We start from the raw sequence: 13,244 nt of genomic DNA, 5'->3' as shown, positions 1-13,244 counted from the left end.
CAATTCTGGCAAACAGTTCACTGCCTCGCTGGCACCGAGGTGGACCTGGTCGTATCAAGTGCGAGAGAAGGTTTCCTCGCTCGTTTACCGGCTCGGGAACATGAAAGGGAAGCTGATCGGAGGGCCGGTACATGTATGCTACCTGAAACGCTAACGTGCCACGTGATGAGCAGTGGGATGAAAACCAGACCCTCCCTCAACCACGGTCGGTGAGAGAGAGCAACCAGAACTGAACGACGAGCCCTCTGCCATGCTACAACTTCTGTAGCAGGAGGATACCCTCCAGCACTGTTGGTCCTGTTTGACGTTTCCGGCAGAGTACAAGGCGTTACGCGCAATGTGAGTGTTAACCTTATCTGTGCCGACTGCCACAGCGCAGGTGGACCACGACGCCCACTCTAAGCACCGCCGAGACGACTGGGCGGCGGGCCCTCCCTTTCTCCGTCGCTCTTGTGACGCGCATACCCCTCACCCTCACCCCCCCCCCCCCCCCGGCTTGCGGGAAAGGAAACGTATCCGGTGGCCGAGGAGGACGTTCCCTCGCAAAAGGTAAAAAGGCATAAAAGCACGCCACCGGGGTAGACTCTCTCTTGGACGCCGAACACCTACGCCGCCGGAACGAGATCACCTGCTGCAACCCTTGAGTGACCTCGTTTGCCTGACCCACCCAGGCAACGAGGCAAGCCTACTGATTACTATTACAGAGAGGACGTCCCTCTGCCAGTGTTCTTTATTGCTGGTAGCAATAAACATTATTACAGTTGACGCCGCCGGTTGCCTTATTCGTTCGAACCCGACATAGCCGCGATTTCCGCGCTACGGGTTGGGGAGTACCACAAAGCAACTGCGTGGGGCTAGATCCGGAGCTCGCCTTCAGCCCAAGCCGCACGCAGAGTGGAAACTCCACACCCTATGGGCAACCAAGAGTTCATACAGTGACAGAGAAGACACATTACTCAAAGCTATCGAACACATCGAGTGATACCTAACCACAGCAGGAATGAGATGTGCCCCACACAAGTGCGAGTACCTTCAATTCTGGCCAAAGCACGCTAAGAAACATCGAGCCCCGCCAATACACCTCGAGATTGCCGGGCAACCTATAAAGCGCGCCCCGACAATACACTTACTAGGTATGCATGTCCAGGAGAACAACAGCGTAAAGGTAACCTCAGAGAAATTAAATCACGTTATAAGAAGCATCGCATCACTCATCACCAGAGTAGCGCTCAGTAAAGATGGTTTCCCACAGGATGAAATCTTAAGACTGGCACAAGCCCTCGTCATCAGCCATGTCACGTACACACTCCCGTATCGAGTCAAGCGCAAAAGTGAGACCGAGCACATGGACACTTATAAGAATAGCGTACAAAATGGCCTTAGAGCTCCTGTCAAGCACAAGCAGAAAGAAATTACTAGGGCTACGAGTATACAACACATTTGAGGAGCAAGCAAGTGCCATGCTCATAGCACGGAGCCTCAACAAGACACAACAGGGAAGGCATCTTCTTCAACGGCTAGGATACCCGGTGACACCCCAGTACTGCAAAGAAGAAACACAACTCCTGCCTAACCAAATTAGAGAGAACATTGTAGAAGACCCTATCCCCAAGAACATGCACCCCACCCACAATCATGAGAGGAGAGCAGCGTGTGCCCACATGTTGCACGAACACTGTTTCAGAGACCCAACCACATACTACATGGACGCTAGCCTGTATCCCTCGTCGCCACGTCGTGGACCCAAATACACAATCACCGTCACCAATCAGGGGAACCTGGTAGCCTCTGCCTCCATCCGCGCCGCACGCAGCGCAGCAGCAGAAGCAGCAGCGATCGCTCTCACACTTCGCGACGCCGAGAGCAAGCAAAGGTCCGTCCGCGTCCTTACGGACTCACAAGCGGTGTGTCGTTTATACATGAATGGAACACTCCCTACAAAAGCCATTCGAATCCTGGGCTGCTCGCTAGAATGGACCCACGATATCGTCTGATGCCTCGGGCATGAAGGCCTGTGGTGCAATGAAGAGGCAGACTATGCAGCTCGAGGTCTCACTAGCCAAGCGGCAGACCGCACTATTCTTCAGCACCCTACAGACTGACGAGTGACCCACGAGTTATTAGCCACAAGTCAACAAATACTGCAGGACTAATGTCTTGAAAGAACACAATACGCTCCCCCACACAAAGCTCTCAATAAACTCCAGGCAAGGGACTGGCGCCACCTGCAAACAAACACATACCCGCACTTGTCTCGTCTACACGCAATCTCCCCAGACAGATATACGTCCCAGGCATAGCCCTGGTGCAGCAACCACACAGTGATACTTGCGCACAAAGCACATGAATGCACCGACCATCCGGGCTACGCGCCACAAGTCACAGCATACACACTCACTACGTGGTCTTGGGAGGTGAGACTCTCCGAATGAGCGCAGACTACAGACACCTGGGAAGCCAACTGGCAACCCTCGACCAGGCCAGGCGAGCCGCGATCGCCAGTGGAGCCCTGTCAGAGGGAACCACCCAGGAATAAACCGCGCAAACATTTCTCCAATAAAGTTCCACCACCACCACCACCACTCCGACTACATCACTGTGGCATTGCTCCCTGGGCCCGGTCTAGCCCCACGTTTCTGTCAGCGGCCACTGCCCAGTGCCAGGTAGGCAAACACCTGGCCACTTCAGCGACACAATGCCCAACTGTCCAAGACCGCGTCCTGTGTCATGCTGTTCTCAGTGGAGGATCCCCAACCCTGCCACTCGCACTGGAAGTTAAAGCCACGTATGAACCATACAGACTGACGTCTTACGCCATGCTAGGCCGACTACTGGTTACAGTCGGAATCTCATGTTGCTTGGCTAGTCGAACTGAGGGGCAGGATATACCTAAGGTCTAGTTAGATTTTTATGTAAATAGCTAGTTTTAGGAGCTTTTTCGGGTGTGTGTGACATAAATCTTTTTAATATGTTTGCATCGTGTCTGTCTGTTTCTGGAACGCTGAAATTCGTTACAGTTACGTAAGAAATGCCTGCAAGTATGATTCATACGACTGCTTGCGGACTTTTTGGTTTGCAGATATTCAGCAGATCTTAGTGAATTTCAGGTGTTGTCCTAGGGGAACTTGTGCAAGAAAAAATGTTGACCTTTTCATAGCCCTCAAAAATGCTTAGTTACTATATCTCTGCTTTCATGCTGAGATTGTAGTTAGCACTGAAAGGCATTTCATGGAATGGCAACACTACTGTTGCAATAAACAGCATCAAGCCCAGATACCAGCCACCAACCTGGTGTAGATCTGCCGTCGAATTGCACCCAATGTGTCATTTGTGTGGGCAATGATCTCCAGGTCTTCCACCTGTCGTCCCTGGCTTGGAAAGCGCACTGTCAGCACCACCTGCCTTCCACGGTGAGCCCTGAAAGAAATTTAGAACAGTGTCAATCCTCTCCTCTTGCTGCAACAAGGCCACCATATATCTCACCCCGTCTAAAAAAGGGTCTCCGAGCCACCTCCAATATTTTGACAACATTTTAAATAAGCATGCCCACTGTGTACAGAAGAAAACATTTTTGGTAAACATGGCAGCACTATAAAATGAGGAAAGTCACAAATGAAAAAAAAATATATATATATTCTTTTGTGCCTGCAGCAACCTCTATATATCTTGATTAGAAAAGTGAGCACTCAGCCTTGCTGGCACTGATTGCCCGAGTGCAGCGTCACCGGACGAGGACACAAGAGCAAACGTAACCGAGCGATTTCTATCCATGTGTATCGCGAATCCCAACCAACTAGTCCGCCAACATGTTCTAGCCACCAAATGCCATCAAAGGGAGTTTAGTTACTGCATGCAGATTCTCCCTACCATATGTGCAGAACCCCACTTATACGGCATTCACTACTTTTAATAGACGAAAAGATGTCAAAGTATCAGTGTGTACAGACACAGCAGAAAATACTTTTAAATTTGGGATGTGCAACATCTGCAAATTTTGAATACCACTGAATGTCGTATATTTAATCTTTGTATTCGATTTGTAAACTAGGTATTTGAAAATTTCCAAATATTTGATTGGCTCCAAATTTTCCAAATATTTTTGGTCTTCCAAATTTTCTTAGCATTTGTTTATATTTCGTCTAAAAATATGTGCCTAATTTTGCAAACTTTGTGTTGGTTTCATGCTGCTGGCGAAATTTTGCCAATAAAGTGTGCTGATCCACTGCACCACAAAGCTTTGTGGTAAATCCAGCCTCTCGGTCACAAAGGGCTAGCGGATGGCGAGGGTGCACTTCGAGCACAAAGAAAGGAGACGGGGCAACTGCACAAAAGAATCTAAGTGCAACAGGAATGCTCCTTCTGCGACTATAGACCCTCGTTGCAGAGCAGTTTGCTCTACAGGAACGAAATGGAGCTTTCGGCGGCACGCCGCACATTGCCACAGCGAAAGCACACGAAGACGAAACCATTACCACTTCTGCTTTGCATCTATGCAATAACTGCCAGAACCACAGTAAAACAGCACCAGAGGGACCAGACAAAGTACAACAACACATACACAGGGCGCTCTGTGTCGTTTTTTTCGTCTCTTGACTGTTTTACTATGAATATAAACCAACTAGCCCAAAAATACGTCTTGACAAGTTATCAGAAAAGCAACTGGGTGTTCACTAAGGCACTGTGCTTCATTGATGATGCAAAATGTGGAGTGGTAGAGGGATGATGTACGCAGTAGTTGGCTGGAAAATAGTTACTGCCATATTACAGAATCGTATAACTCTGTGTGACTAAATTCACGAATTGCTGCTAAATAAGGACAGCCTGTGTTGCCAGACCTTCCCGATGCACGCCTTTCCTCGAGGTTAAAAAACTGACTCATCCATCAGCGTTGTATCGCTAAGTTCCAAAAAAAGGACTTCAACCCCAGAACATCGTGGAACAACCTCGGAAGTTAACGTGAGCCAAATACACAATCTTTTAGTATAATGATATTAGTCTGATATTTTGCTGTTGACAACACAATTGCGATGTTCCAACATGTTAAAATAACCAAACTTGCTAATACATGTGGTTGCAAATCATTATGCAATATTACAAGCTAATAATGTCTTTCTTTTTTTCCAGTCTTCTTACATAGAAAACTGAGGTTGGCGAGAGAAAAGCAGTCTAAACGAGTGCTTGACAAGCCTCGCAAACCCTAAAAGAAGAAAGAATAAAACATTGTTGGCAGTACCTAAACAATGTACAAAAGCACATTCAAAACTTCGTAACATGGCAGATAAGCTTCAGATTAGTATTAATAATATAAAACAGCTTGCATACCATACGTATAAATGAGTTAGATAAGCTTAACTGACATCGCACTGCTTAAAATATTAGCATAATAGTGTGACACTGCTTACATAGTTGCAGATAAACATCAGAAGCAAACTCAACAAATGGTTGTAAGTAGTACAACCAGGCAGCAATATTTGCCCCGATTGCCCCGATGATAAAATTAAATACTCGATTATATTCATGTTTTTACATGAGTGGAGAGGCGCCACCATTCATACGCAGGAATATGATCAACAATAAGGACATTAGTAAAACAGAAAAGAGTACCGGGTAATAACATTCTACACTACAAATATTTTTCACAGAGCATAAAAAGACATGGATGCTGTTTTTTGATGCATGACCGTATTCAGTAATTTGGACAAGATGTATTGGAACATCTGGGAACCACAATTTGTTCTGTAATAAGGCAATGTATGTACGTTTCTTTGCCGCATTTGACAGGGTGTGATGAGAGTTCCACTAGTTTAAAACTCTAACTCACGCAACATCCGGTACTAAATGTGCAGAAAGACGGCGCACATGATGCTACAGCATCTTGGCACTCCCACTTTTTGCACATTAGGCAGATCACCTCTAAAACAGGGTGCACAGGCTCTGTATGCACTCAGCCGTGCCGACAGCCACGTGCAGCCACAGCCGTGATAGAAAAGAGACAAGAGCAAGGCCTGTCCTCCCTCCCTGCATGCGTTCTATCGCGTTACCAAGAGCTCGCTCCCTTCCCCCCTGTCCCCTTGTTTGGAACGGTCCCAAGCAGCCAATTATAATTCAACCATTTTACCACCTGCATCTGCAGAAGTTTCCATTTATTGCCTTGATATTCCTTCGTGGGAGCGGTGATATTTCGTTGCGTTGAAATCATGTATAAGCCCATTTCGTTATATTGAGGTTCTAAATGCATGGTGTCCCATGGACAAGATGTTACAAAAAGTAAAATACTTTCTTATATCGAGAATATCATTATACATTCGAACCTCATTATGATGAAGTTGAAGGAGAAGCCGAACTTAGTTCATTATATCCATTACTTCATTATATCAACTACTGGCATTTACAGCAGTATATGCCCAATGGTATGCACAACTTTAAACATGCGAAGAAGTCTACAGGTCAACAACCTGCAACCACGTATGCAATGAAAATTCGATAAGGTGACAGCAAGAGACCCTCTGGCGCACGTGATTTTTAGCAGCTGATGTGACAGGCATTGCGATAGTGCCTTATGCAGTTGAATCTCGTTGATTCGAACACGCTTAATTCGAACTTTCAGTTTATTTGAAGTGACGCTGTGGTACTGCCAAAATTTGTGTATTTCAATGAGCCAGAAACGCCTGCTAATTCGAACGCGCAAGCATTTGCAACAGTTAATTCGAACATACTGCACTCCGACAATACTCTCCGCAGTGTACCAAATTACATGGCAGTGCCTCCGACCAGAATTCCTGTGACCCCGCCATAGAGGAATAGCTTAGGAGAGACCCGATCACATGGCAGTGCCTCCGACGAGAATTCCTGTGACCCCGCCATAGAGGAATAGCTTAGGAGAGACCCGATCACATGGCAGTGCCTCCGACGAGAATTCCTGTGACCCCGCCATAGAGGAAGAGCTTAGGAGAGACCCGATCACATGGCAGTGCCTCCGACCAGAATTCCTGTGACCCCGCCATATAGGAAGAGCTTAGGAGAGACCCGATCACATGGCAGTGCCTCCGACCAGAATTCCTGTGACCCCGCCATAGAGGAAGAGCTTAGGAGAGACCCGATCACATGGCAGTGCCTCCGAGCAGAATTCCTGTGAACCCGCCATATAGGAAGAGCTTAGGAGAGACCCGATTACTTCTGTTAGTGACGGGTGCCCCATACATAATTTGTAGGTACGTGTGAATAAATCTTTTGGATCATGTGTTAACTGCAGTGGCACATGTTCACACAATCTTGGATGGTGTGGGGACACGTTTTGGACCCGTGTGTCCTGTCCATGCGCGTTTTGGGCCATTTGCCCGATCACTGGGGACACGCAGTTCCAAACCTTATTTTGGATAGGGTACATTCCCCGCGGCCGCTGGTGCCGGCGCGACGTGGAGCCTGCTGCTTGCGCGTGGCTCACGTTACGCCGCGCGCCACGCGTAGGAACAGTGCCCGAGAAGCGGGCCCCTCTCGCCCTCTTTTCGGCTTCTCTCTCCTTCGGCATCGGAGGTATGCGGGTGCTTTCACCCGACAGATTGATTTTCGGTGCTCTTAGCTGTCGGACGTGACGACCCACTTGGTGCCGCGCCCCTCTGAGCAAGGCGGCCCCCTTCTGTATGGCGAACCTGCTCGGAAGAGCCAGCGTGGCGGAGCAGACTTCCCCGGAGCTTTCACCCGCAGTCTGCAACTGCCACTCCAGTGCCGTATTCCTGTATTGTATGCGCATTTTCTACATAACAGGGAATAAACCCCTCTTCGTTGGTACCACGGCTGGAGTCATCTCTACGCCTAGCCGGTGAGTCAGCGAACCTGCCGCAGCGCCCCTTTGCGTGCGCTTCGGAGTGGGGACGAGCTACGTGTCTCCTTAGACCTTAGCTAGCCGGGTCCGGGCACGTTAGCCCGAAGCCCCACAATGGTCCTGTGTACCTGCGTCAAGACGGTGCAGTGAGTGAGATAGAGAAATGAAGGTACTCCTTTTTTAGCACATCGCGTACAAACATCATCTACATGTATATGTGGCGTGGGCAGCTAGGTGTGGCTTCAGAAATGCTGTGGTTGTTGATCCGAGTGGTTGTGGTGCATAGCCACAGCAGGCGATTGGCCATGAATCGGGTGGTTAAATTCGGTCTATAAAAACAAGGGAATTAACCATTTGAACATTGGAACTTAGAAAATATATTTTTGTGAAAGGAGACAAAGCAATCAGAAGAAAACCACGAATAAAAAAATTAATTATTAATAGGTAAATAAATAAACAAAAGAAAGAAAAGAATGGTGCAGAGGGGGACAATAGGTCTAGCATGGTAACCGATTAGATTCAAAGAATGCGATCTCGAAGGGTGCGCCTAGCTTCGCCAGATGTGTGCCACTGCAGCTGGCGAGAGGTACGATACGACAAGGAAAAAATATGCTGCTGGTGAGAAAGACCAGTACTGCTTAGTGGCACAGCCGACACAGGAATTTTGTACTGCCACGCCGGACAAGTGTGGAACTCGGTGGAAAGCGATATTCTCGGTTCGCAACAGTCAGTATTTTTGGTTTTGGAGATTAATCTTGCTCGTTACACCCATTGACAGAACAATTTTACTTCATTAACAAGGTTTAAAATATGTGGATGTTTTTGGGGATTTCGAGGAGAATTGCATTTAATTTGTTATATCCATTATTGCATTATATCCTATTTCGTCAAGGAGATTCAAATGTGTTGAAGTTTGTTATATCGAGGTGTAACTGTATTTAGCTGTTCAGCATGCTTACGCATGACATACTTTAATGTGAAAAATGCTGAAACCAATGAGATAGGTCAAACATACTTCCATAAAACACCACCTGGTCAGTCTAACGTACCCGTAAAAAAATTTGAAGAGACACGTCACACCTACCTTTAGCCACTGCCCATAAAATTAGCAGGTCTCAACTTGAATGTAGTGCAGCATGTGAAAATAATATGATTGAATGTGTGGAAGCGAACGGGAGTGTGGTGGCATTGTATTGTTCAAGCGCTGTCGTGAATAGACAATGAAATGATGAAACTGTCAACATTCGTTTAAAAGTTTTTTTTCACAGGAGCTACATTGTTAATACAGAACTTGAAGAAAGGAGCATCATGCCTCCCTGACAGCAGCAGCATAGTGATCTCATAAGCAGGGGAATTCGCTCATGAGTGTGTCATGAAGCCAACCAATAATGAAGTGAAGGAAAGCACAGAAAGAAAAGTTATGTACAGTATAGCATTAATTAAAGTGTAGAAATGATAAGCTAAAAGGAAATAAGAGTGGACAAAGAAAAAACTTTCTGCTGGTGGGACCTGAATTCACAACCTTTGCATTGCATGTGTGTTGCGCCACCAATCATGCTACAGAGACTGTTCCCACGTTCACATTTCCTGCGTACCAGATCTACCAAGTCTAAGAGCCAGCCCCACTCGTCACCACTGGGGTTCGGCTCCTGCCAGTCACTTGCATTGCTTGCCCATCCCTTCCACACTGCAATTGGCCCCCTTGGTTCTTCTTGTTTGTAAGCCTGTTGCTTTGTGAAACGAAAGGGTTAGGCTTTTGACCAGAGCATCTGCAAGAGCAGAAGAGCTTTCAGTGCTTTGTACAATGCAGCCCAGTTATAACGATATGAAAAAGCTGATCAATTTCAACTGACTATCACTATATCTAGCCTGCCATAAAAAAAAAGCTGCTGAGCATACCTTGGCAGCTCCAAACCCAAATTTGCCATTTGTGCTAAAGAATAGACATTGTAGAAAGTAAGCTGCAAAAAATAAAATGTTTATTTATGCCTGTAAACATTGTGTCAAGCATTAGGTGTGCTGAAATAGTAAAAAATCTACACTTGGTTTTGTGGCATTTGCAGGTTTACAACTGCAGTGTGCATAGCGTCCAACCGTTAGGCAAACACTGGTGGCAATAGCATCCACAAAATCAATGAGTGACTCGATCGACGACAGTGCACTTTGCACGAACATCGGGGTCGCTGTCAAAGACAGGCCACTGTCAATCTTATCGACACTGCCGTTGCTGTCATTGCCTTGGTGATGCGAAGCATCTGGCACCGTCTTGAAGTGCGAAGTGCACACTCGCGATTGTCTGCATGGCTACCATTGCGTGCGGCACTTGGGTGGGACGCACCGAGTGGTAATGGCCGTAGATGCGAACTTGCTTGGGCAAACATTATGCCCCATCTCGGCCTCATTCGTTTAAGGGGAACTTAGCAATGCAAATGTCAAGCTCAGTCTGCATGGGAAACACTGTCCAGAAGTCAAAATTTCTATCATTGTATCAGACATGCAGTCATAACACATCATAATATACGATATTTTTTCTCATAGCCCTAATGCACGAGTAGATATTCTTTAACTCGACTCATCGTTATAACTGATATACAGTGAAACCTCATTAAGGGAGGACACTGCTATTGAAATAATGTTTCTAATCTTTTTCATCAATAGTAATGAAACTTTCTAGTCATAAGATTTTTGTGCTGATTTCAAATATGTAATTAGTTTTCTTGTAAGTCAGTTAGTTTCTATGATAATTAAATCTTTTTTCCCATTATTTAAGGCCACAATGGAAAATACAGTAAGACCTCGTTAAACCGTACCCGCTTAAACAGTAGTTTCATTTTAAAAGTAGTAAAGTCAAATCCCCGACTCAGCAGCCATAGAACATAATGAGTTTTGTATCCGCATAAACCGTACCAACTTATTGCATAAGTATCTGTTAACACGTAGTGCTTCCACTTTTCGTCGCGAATCACGGTAGTGCATCGTGCCCATCGGGCAGTCCAGATATGAACAGTGGCCTCCAAGTGCTTTGTTCGTTTGTGCGCGAAGCCACATCAACATCATTTCAGCACCATGCCAGAGAATGCTGGCGCGTCGTGCAAGCTATGGCTCTCGTCATGCTCGGATAAAAAACACTGGGTGCTCAGCATAGACATAATGTTGAACAGCATTCGTGCTATCAGAGGTGGCACTCAGAAGTCGGCGCTGGCACACAACAAGGATCTACCATTGACTACGGTGTCTGGCATTTCGAATGCGAAGAACTTGCTCGGCAGATCTGCTGCGAACGTGAAGAGATATTGGCTAAGAGCTTCGACTTTTCACCATCGTTGTCTTTGTTATTGTCGAAGTGTTGCCTAACGACAGCGATGATGACGACACAGAAAGCGACAGCACAGGCAATTAAGGCCCGATAGTGGCAGAAGCTGCGCATTATGTCAGCATCATGAATGTAATCGTCGCAACGAAACAGCACCCCGTAATGAAAAACAAGTCCCCCAACTTCTGCAGCGCTACCGCACCCGTGCACGGAGAATATGCAATGCCAAAGAGGAATCTGCCATGCAAGTTTTTGCCGAGAAGAGGGGGCTGGCTGAAAAGCTGGCTCGCAGCTTCAGTAAGTAAGAGGCTGCTGTTGTCGTTGCTAGGCTGCCTCGGCATCAAACGAAAATAAGACTTACGTCGCACAAAGTGAATAAATGCTGCATGTTTTTGACCTTTCACCACACTCTCTCCGAGTTCCGTTTTTGACAGGTAAGTGGTTGATCTTATGCTATTTCGGCTAAGCAGTACTACCATTTAGTACATACTTTTCTGAGCTCTGGCCAACTACGGCTTAACGAGGTTTCACTGTAAATGGCAAAATAAAAGTATTTGTAAGGCATGTTTAGACAGCATAAACAGTAAGAAATGAAAGATAGCAAGCACATTTTTGATATGACCCTTAATAGATATATTACAGCCCATTGAATACAAGCCCACAAAATATGGCAAACCATGTGGCAGAAACTGTAGCAAAATAATTTCCAAAGTGAAAACTAAAATATTTGCTTGCTATACTTCATAGAGAATACATTAGGCTCTGTTCTGCAAAAAAAAAAAAAAGAAAATTTGTTCTATCTCTTCTTGGTGTTGAGATTTCGAGGCCTTAAAGGGACCCTGAAACGATTTTACTTATTTTGTACAAACGTACTGAATCATTAGAGTAGGTCCTTCTAATCATTAATTGATACATCTAAGTGCTCCGCGTAAAGCGTGTAATTTATTATAAGGTTTTAAAAGTGTACGTCGCTGCCAATTGCAGCACATCACTCAGTTGAATTTTAAGCCGCCCCTACCTATTTGACGTCATTTACCCCAATGACGTTAGTAGGGCGAATCTGATTGGCTGACCAGCGCGTGTCATCAATAATTTTTCCAACTTTACGGGGAACAAATGTTTGTAATAGCTGGAATGTTAGTTAATTTGTTTCTATAAAAAGAAAGTAACAGAAAGAGAATGCACAAGAACAATTTCTCACTACACTTAAGCACTTCCGGCCCACAGCAGGCATTGTCTGCTTGTGTTATAACGTGCTCCATTTTGACGAGAGCTCCGCGATCAGAGTCGGTCTCAGTCTTTGCGAGCACCATGATTCGACTTTGCTGCATTGTGGGCTACAAACATAGCAAATGGCAATATGTCAAGCTATGATATCGTATCCATCTGCAAGGCAACAGACGAGCGGAGTGGCTCCAGCGCATCGGACTGTCACTATCCTATCGGCGCCAAGATTTGCATGTTTGCGGCCGTCACTTTACACCGGAAGATTACTACCACAACAGCGTTTTGCAAGTCTGGTATTTGGGTAAACGCAAGCGCAAGGGGACAGGGCCTGGCCGTTTGACTGTTTGGCCTGGCCGTTTGGCTGTGCCATTTCACGGGATGAGCAGAAGCGCAAACATGAAAGGTTTGCACAATGCAGCCACCTGGTGGCACAGAGTTCAACCAAACAAAGTAGCAGTAAGGAAGTGTATTCTTCTTTGCTGCTGGTGTAAATCGCAGGAACATAATTGTTAACACGTTGTTTTTGTAAATGTTTAAAACGTTTTACACTTGGTTAGAGCAATATTAGCTCTTTGTTTAGCTGGTTAAGCCCTGCGCCAACGGGTGGCTGGACAGTGTAGACCGATCAGGCCACTCACATATGCCTAAACTAAAGTTCCTTCATCAGCTTGAGTTTATGCCTCCACCCACCCATTGAAATGCCAAGCTCGCCTGTGGTTACCGGAATACTAGACACGTCTGGCGCTGCGACAAAATGCTCTCAACGCCCGCTGCTTCGATAGCTGTCACTTGGGGTCGACTGCCAAGCAGCGAAGAGGTTGGAGAGGCTTTGCGTGCGCGTTCCTAGAGAACCGGAAGGAGACGGCACGACCTTCCACAAGA

General features: G+C 46.3%; 1 protein-coding gene across 8 annotated transcripts in view; it reads right to left on the bottom strand.

Annotated features, from left to right (window-relative positions):
* The window catches only part of faf (ubiquitin carboxyl-terminal hydrolase-like faf), a 607,534-nt gene that overhangs the window by 361,404 nt on the left and 232,886 nt on the right, over nt 1-13,244 (bottom strand). For all 8 annotated transcript variants that reach the window (XM_072286629.1, XM_072286626.1, XM_072286628.1 and 5 more), the window contains one exon: nt 3,289-3,417. In XM_072286629.1, the coding sequence (XP_072142730.1) occupies nt 3,289-3,417 (129 nt within the window). The remainder of the gene's footprint in view (nt 1-3,288; nt 3,418-13,244) is intronic.

This window comes from Dermacentor andersoni, chromosome 2 (genome assembly GCF_023375885.2).
Source record: "Dermacentor andersoni chromosome 2, qqDerAnde1_hic_scaffold, whole genome shotgun sequence".
Classification (NCBI taxonomy): domain Eukaryota; kingdom Metazoa; phylum Arthropoda; class Arachnida; order Ixodida; family Ixodidae; genus Dermacentor; species Dermacentor andersoni.
This window is presented reverse-complemented; position numbering and strand designations above follow the sequence as displayed.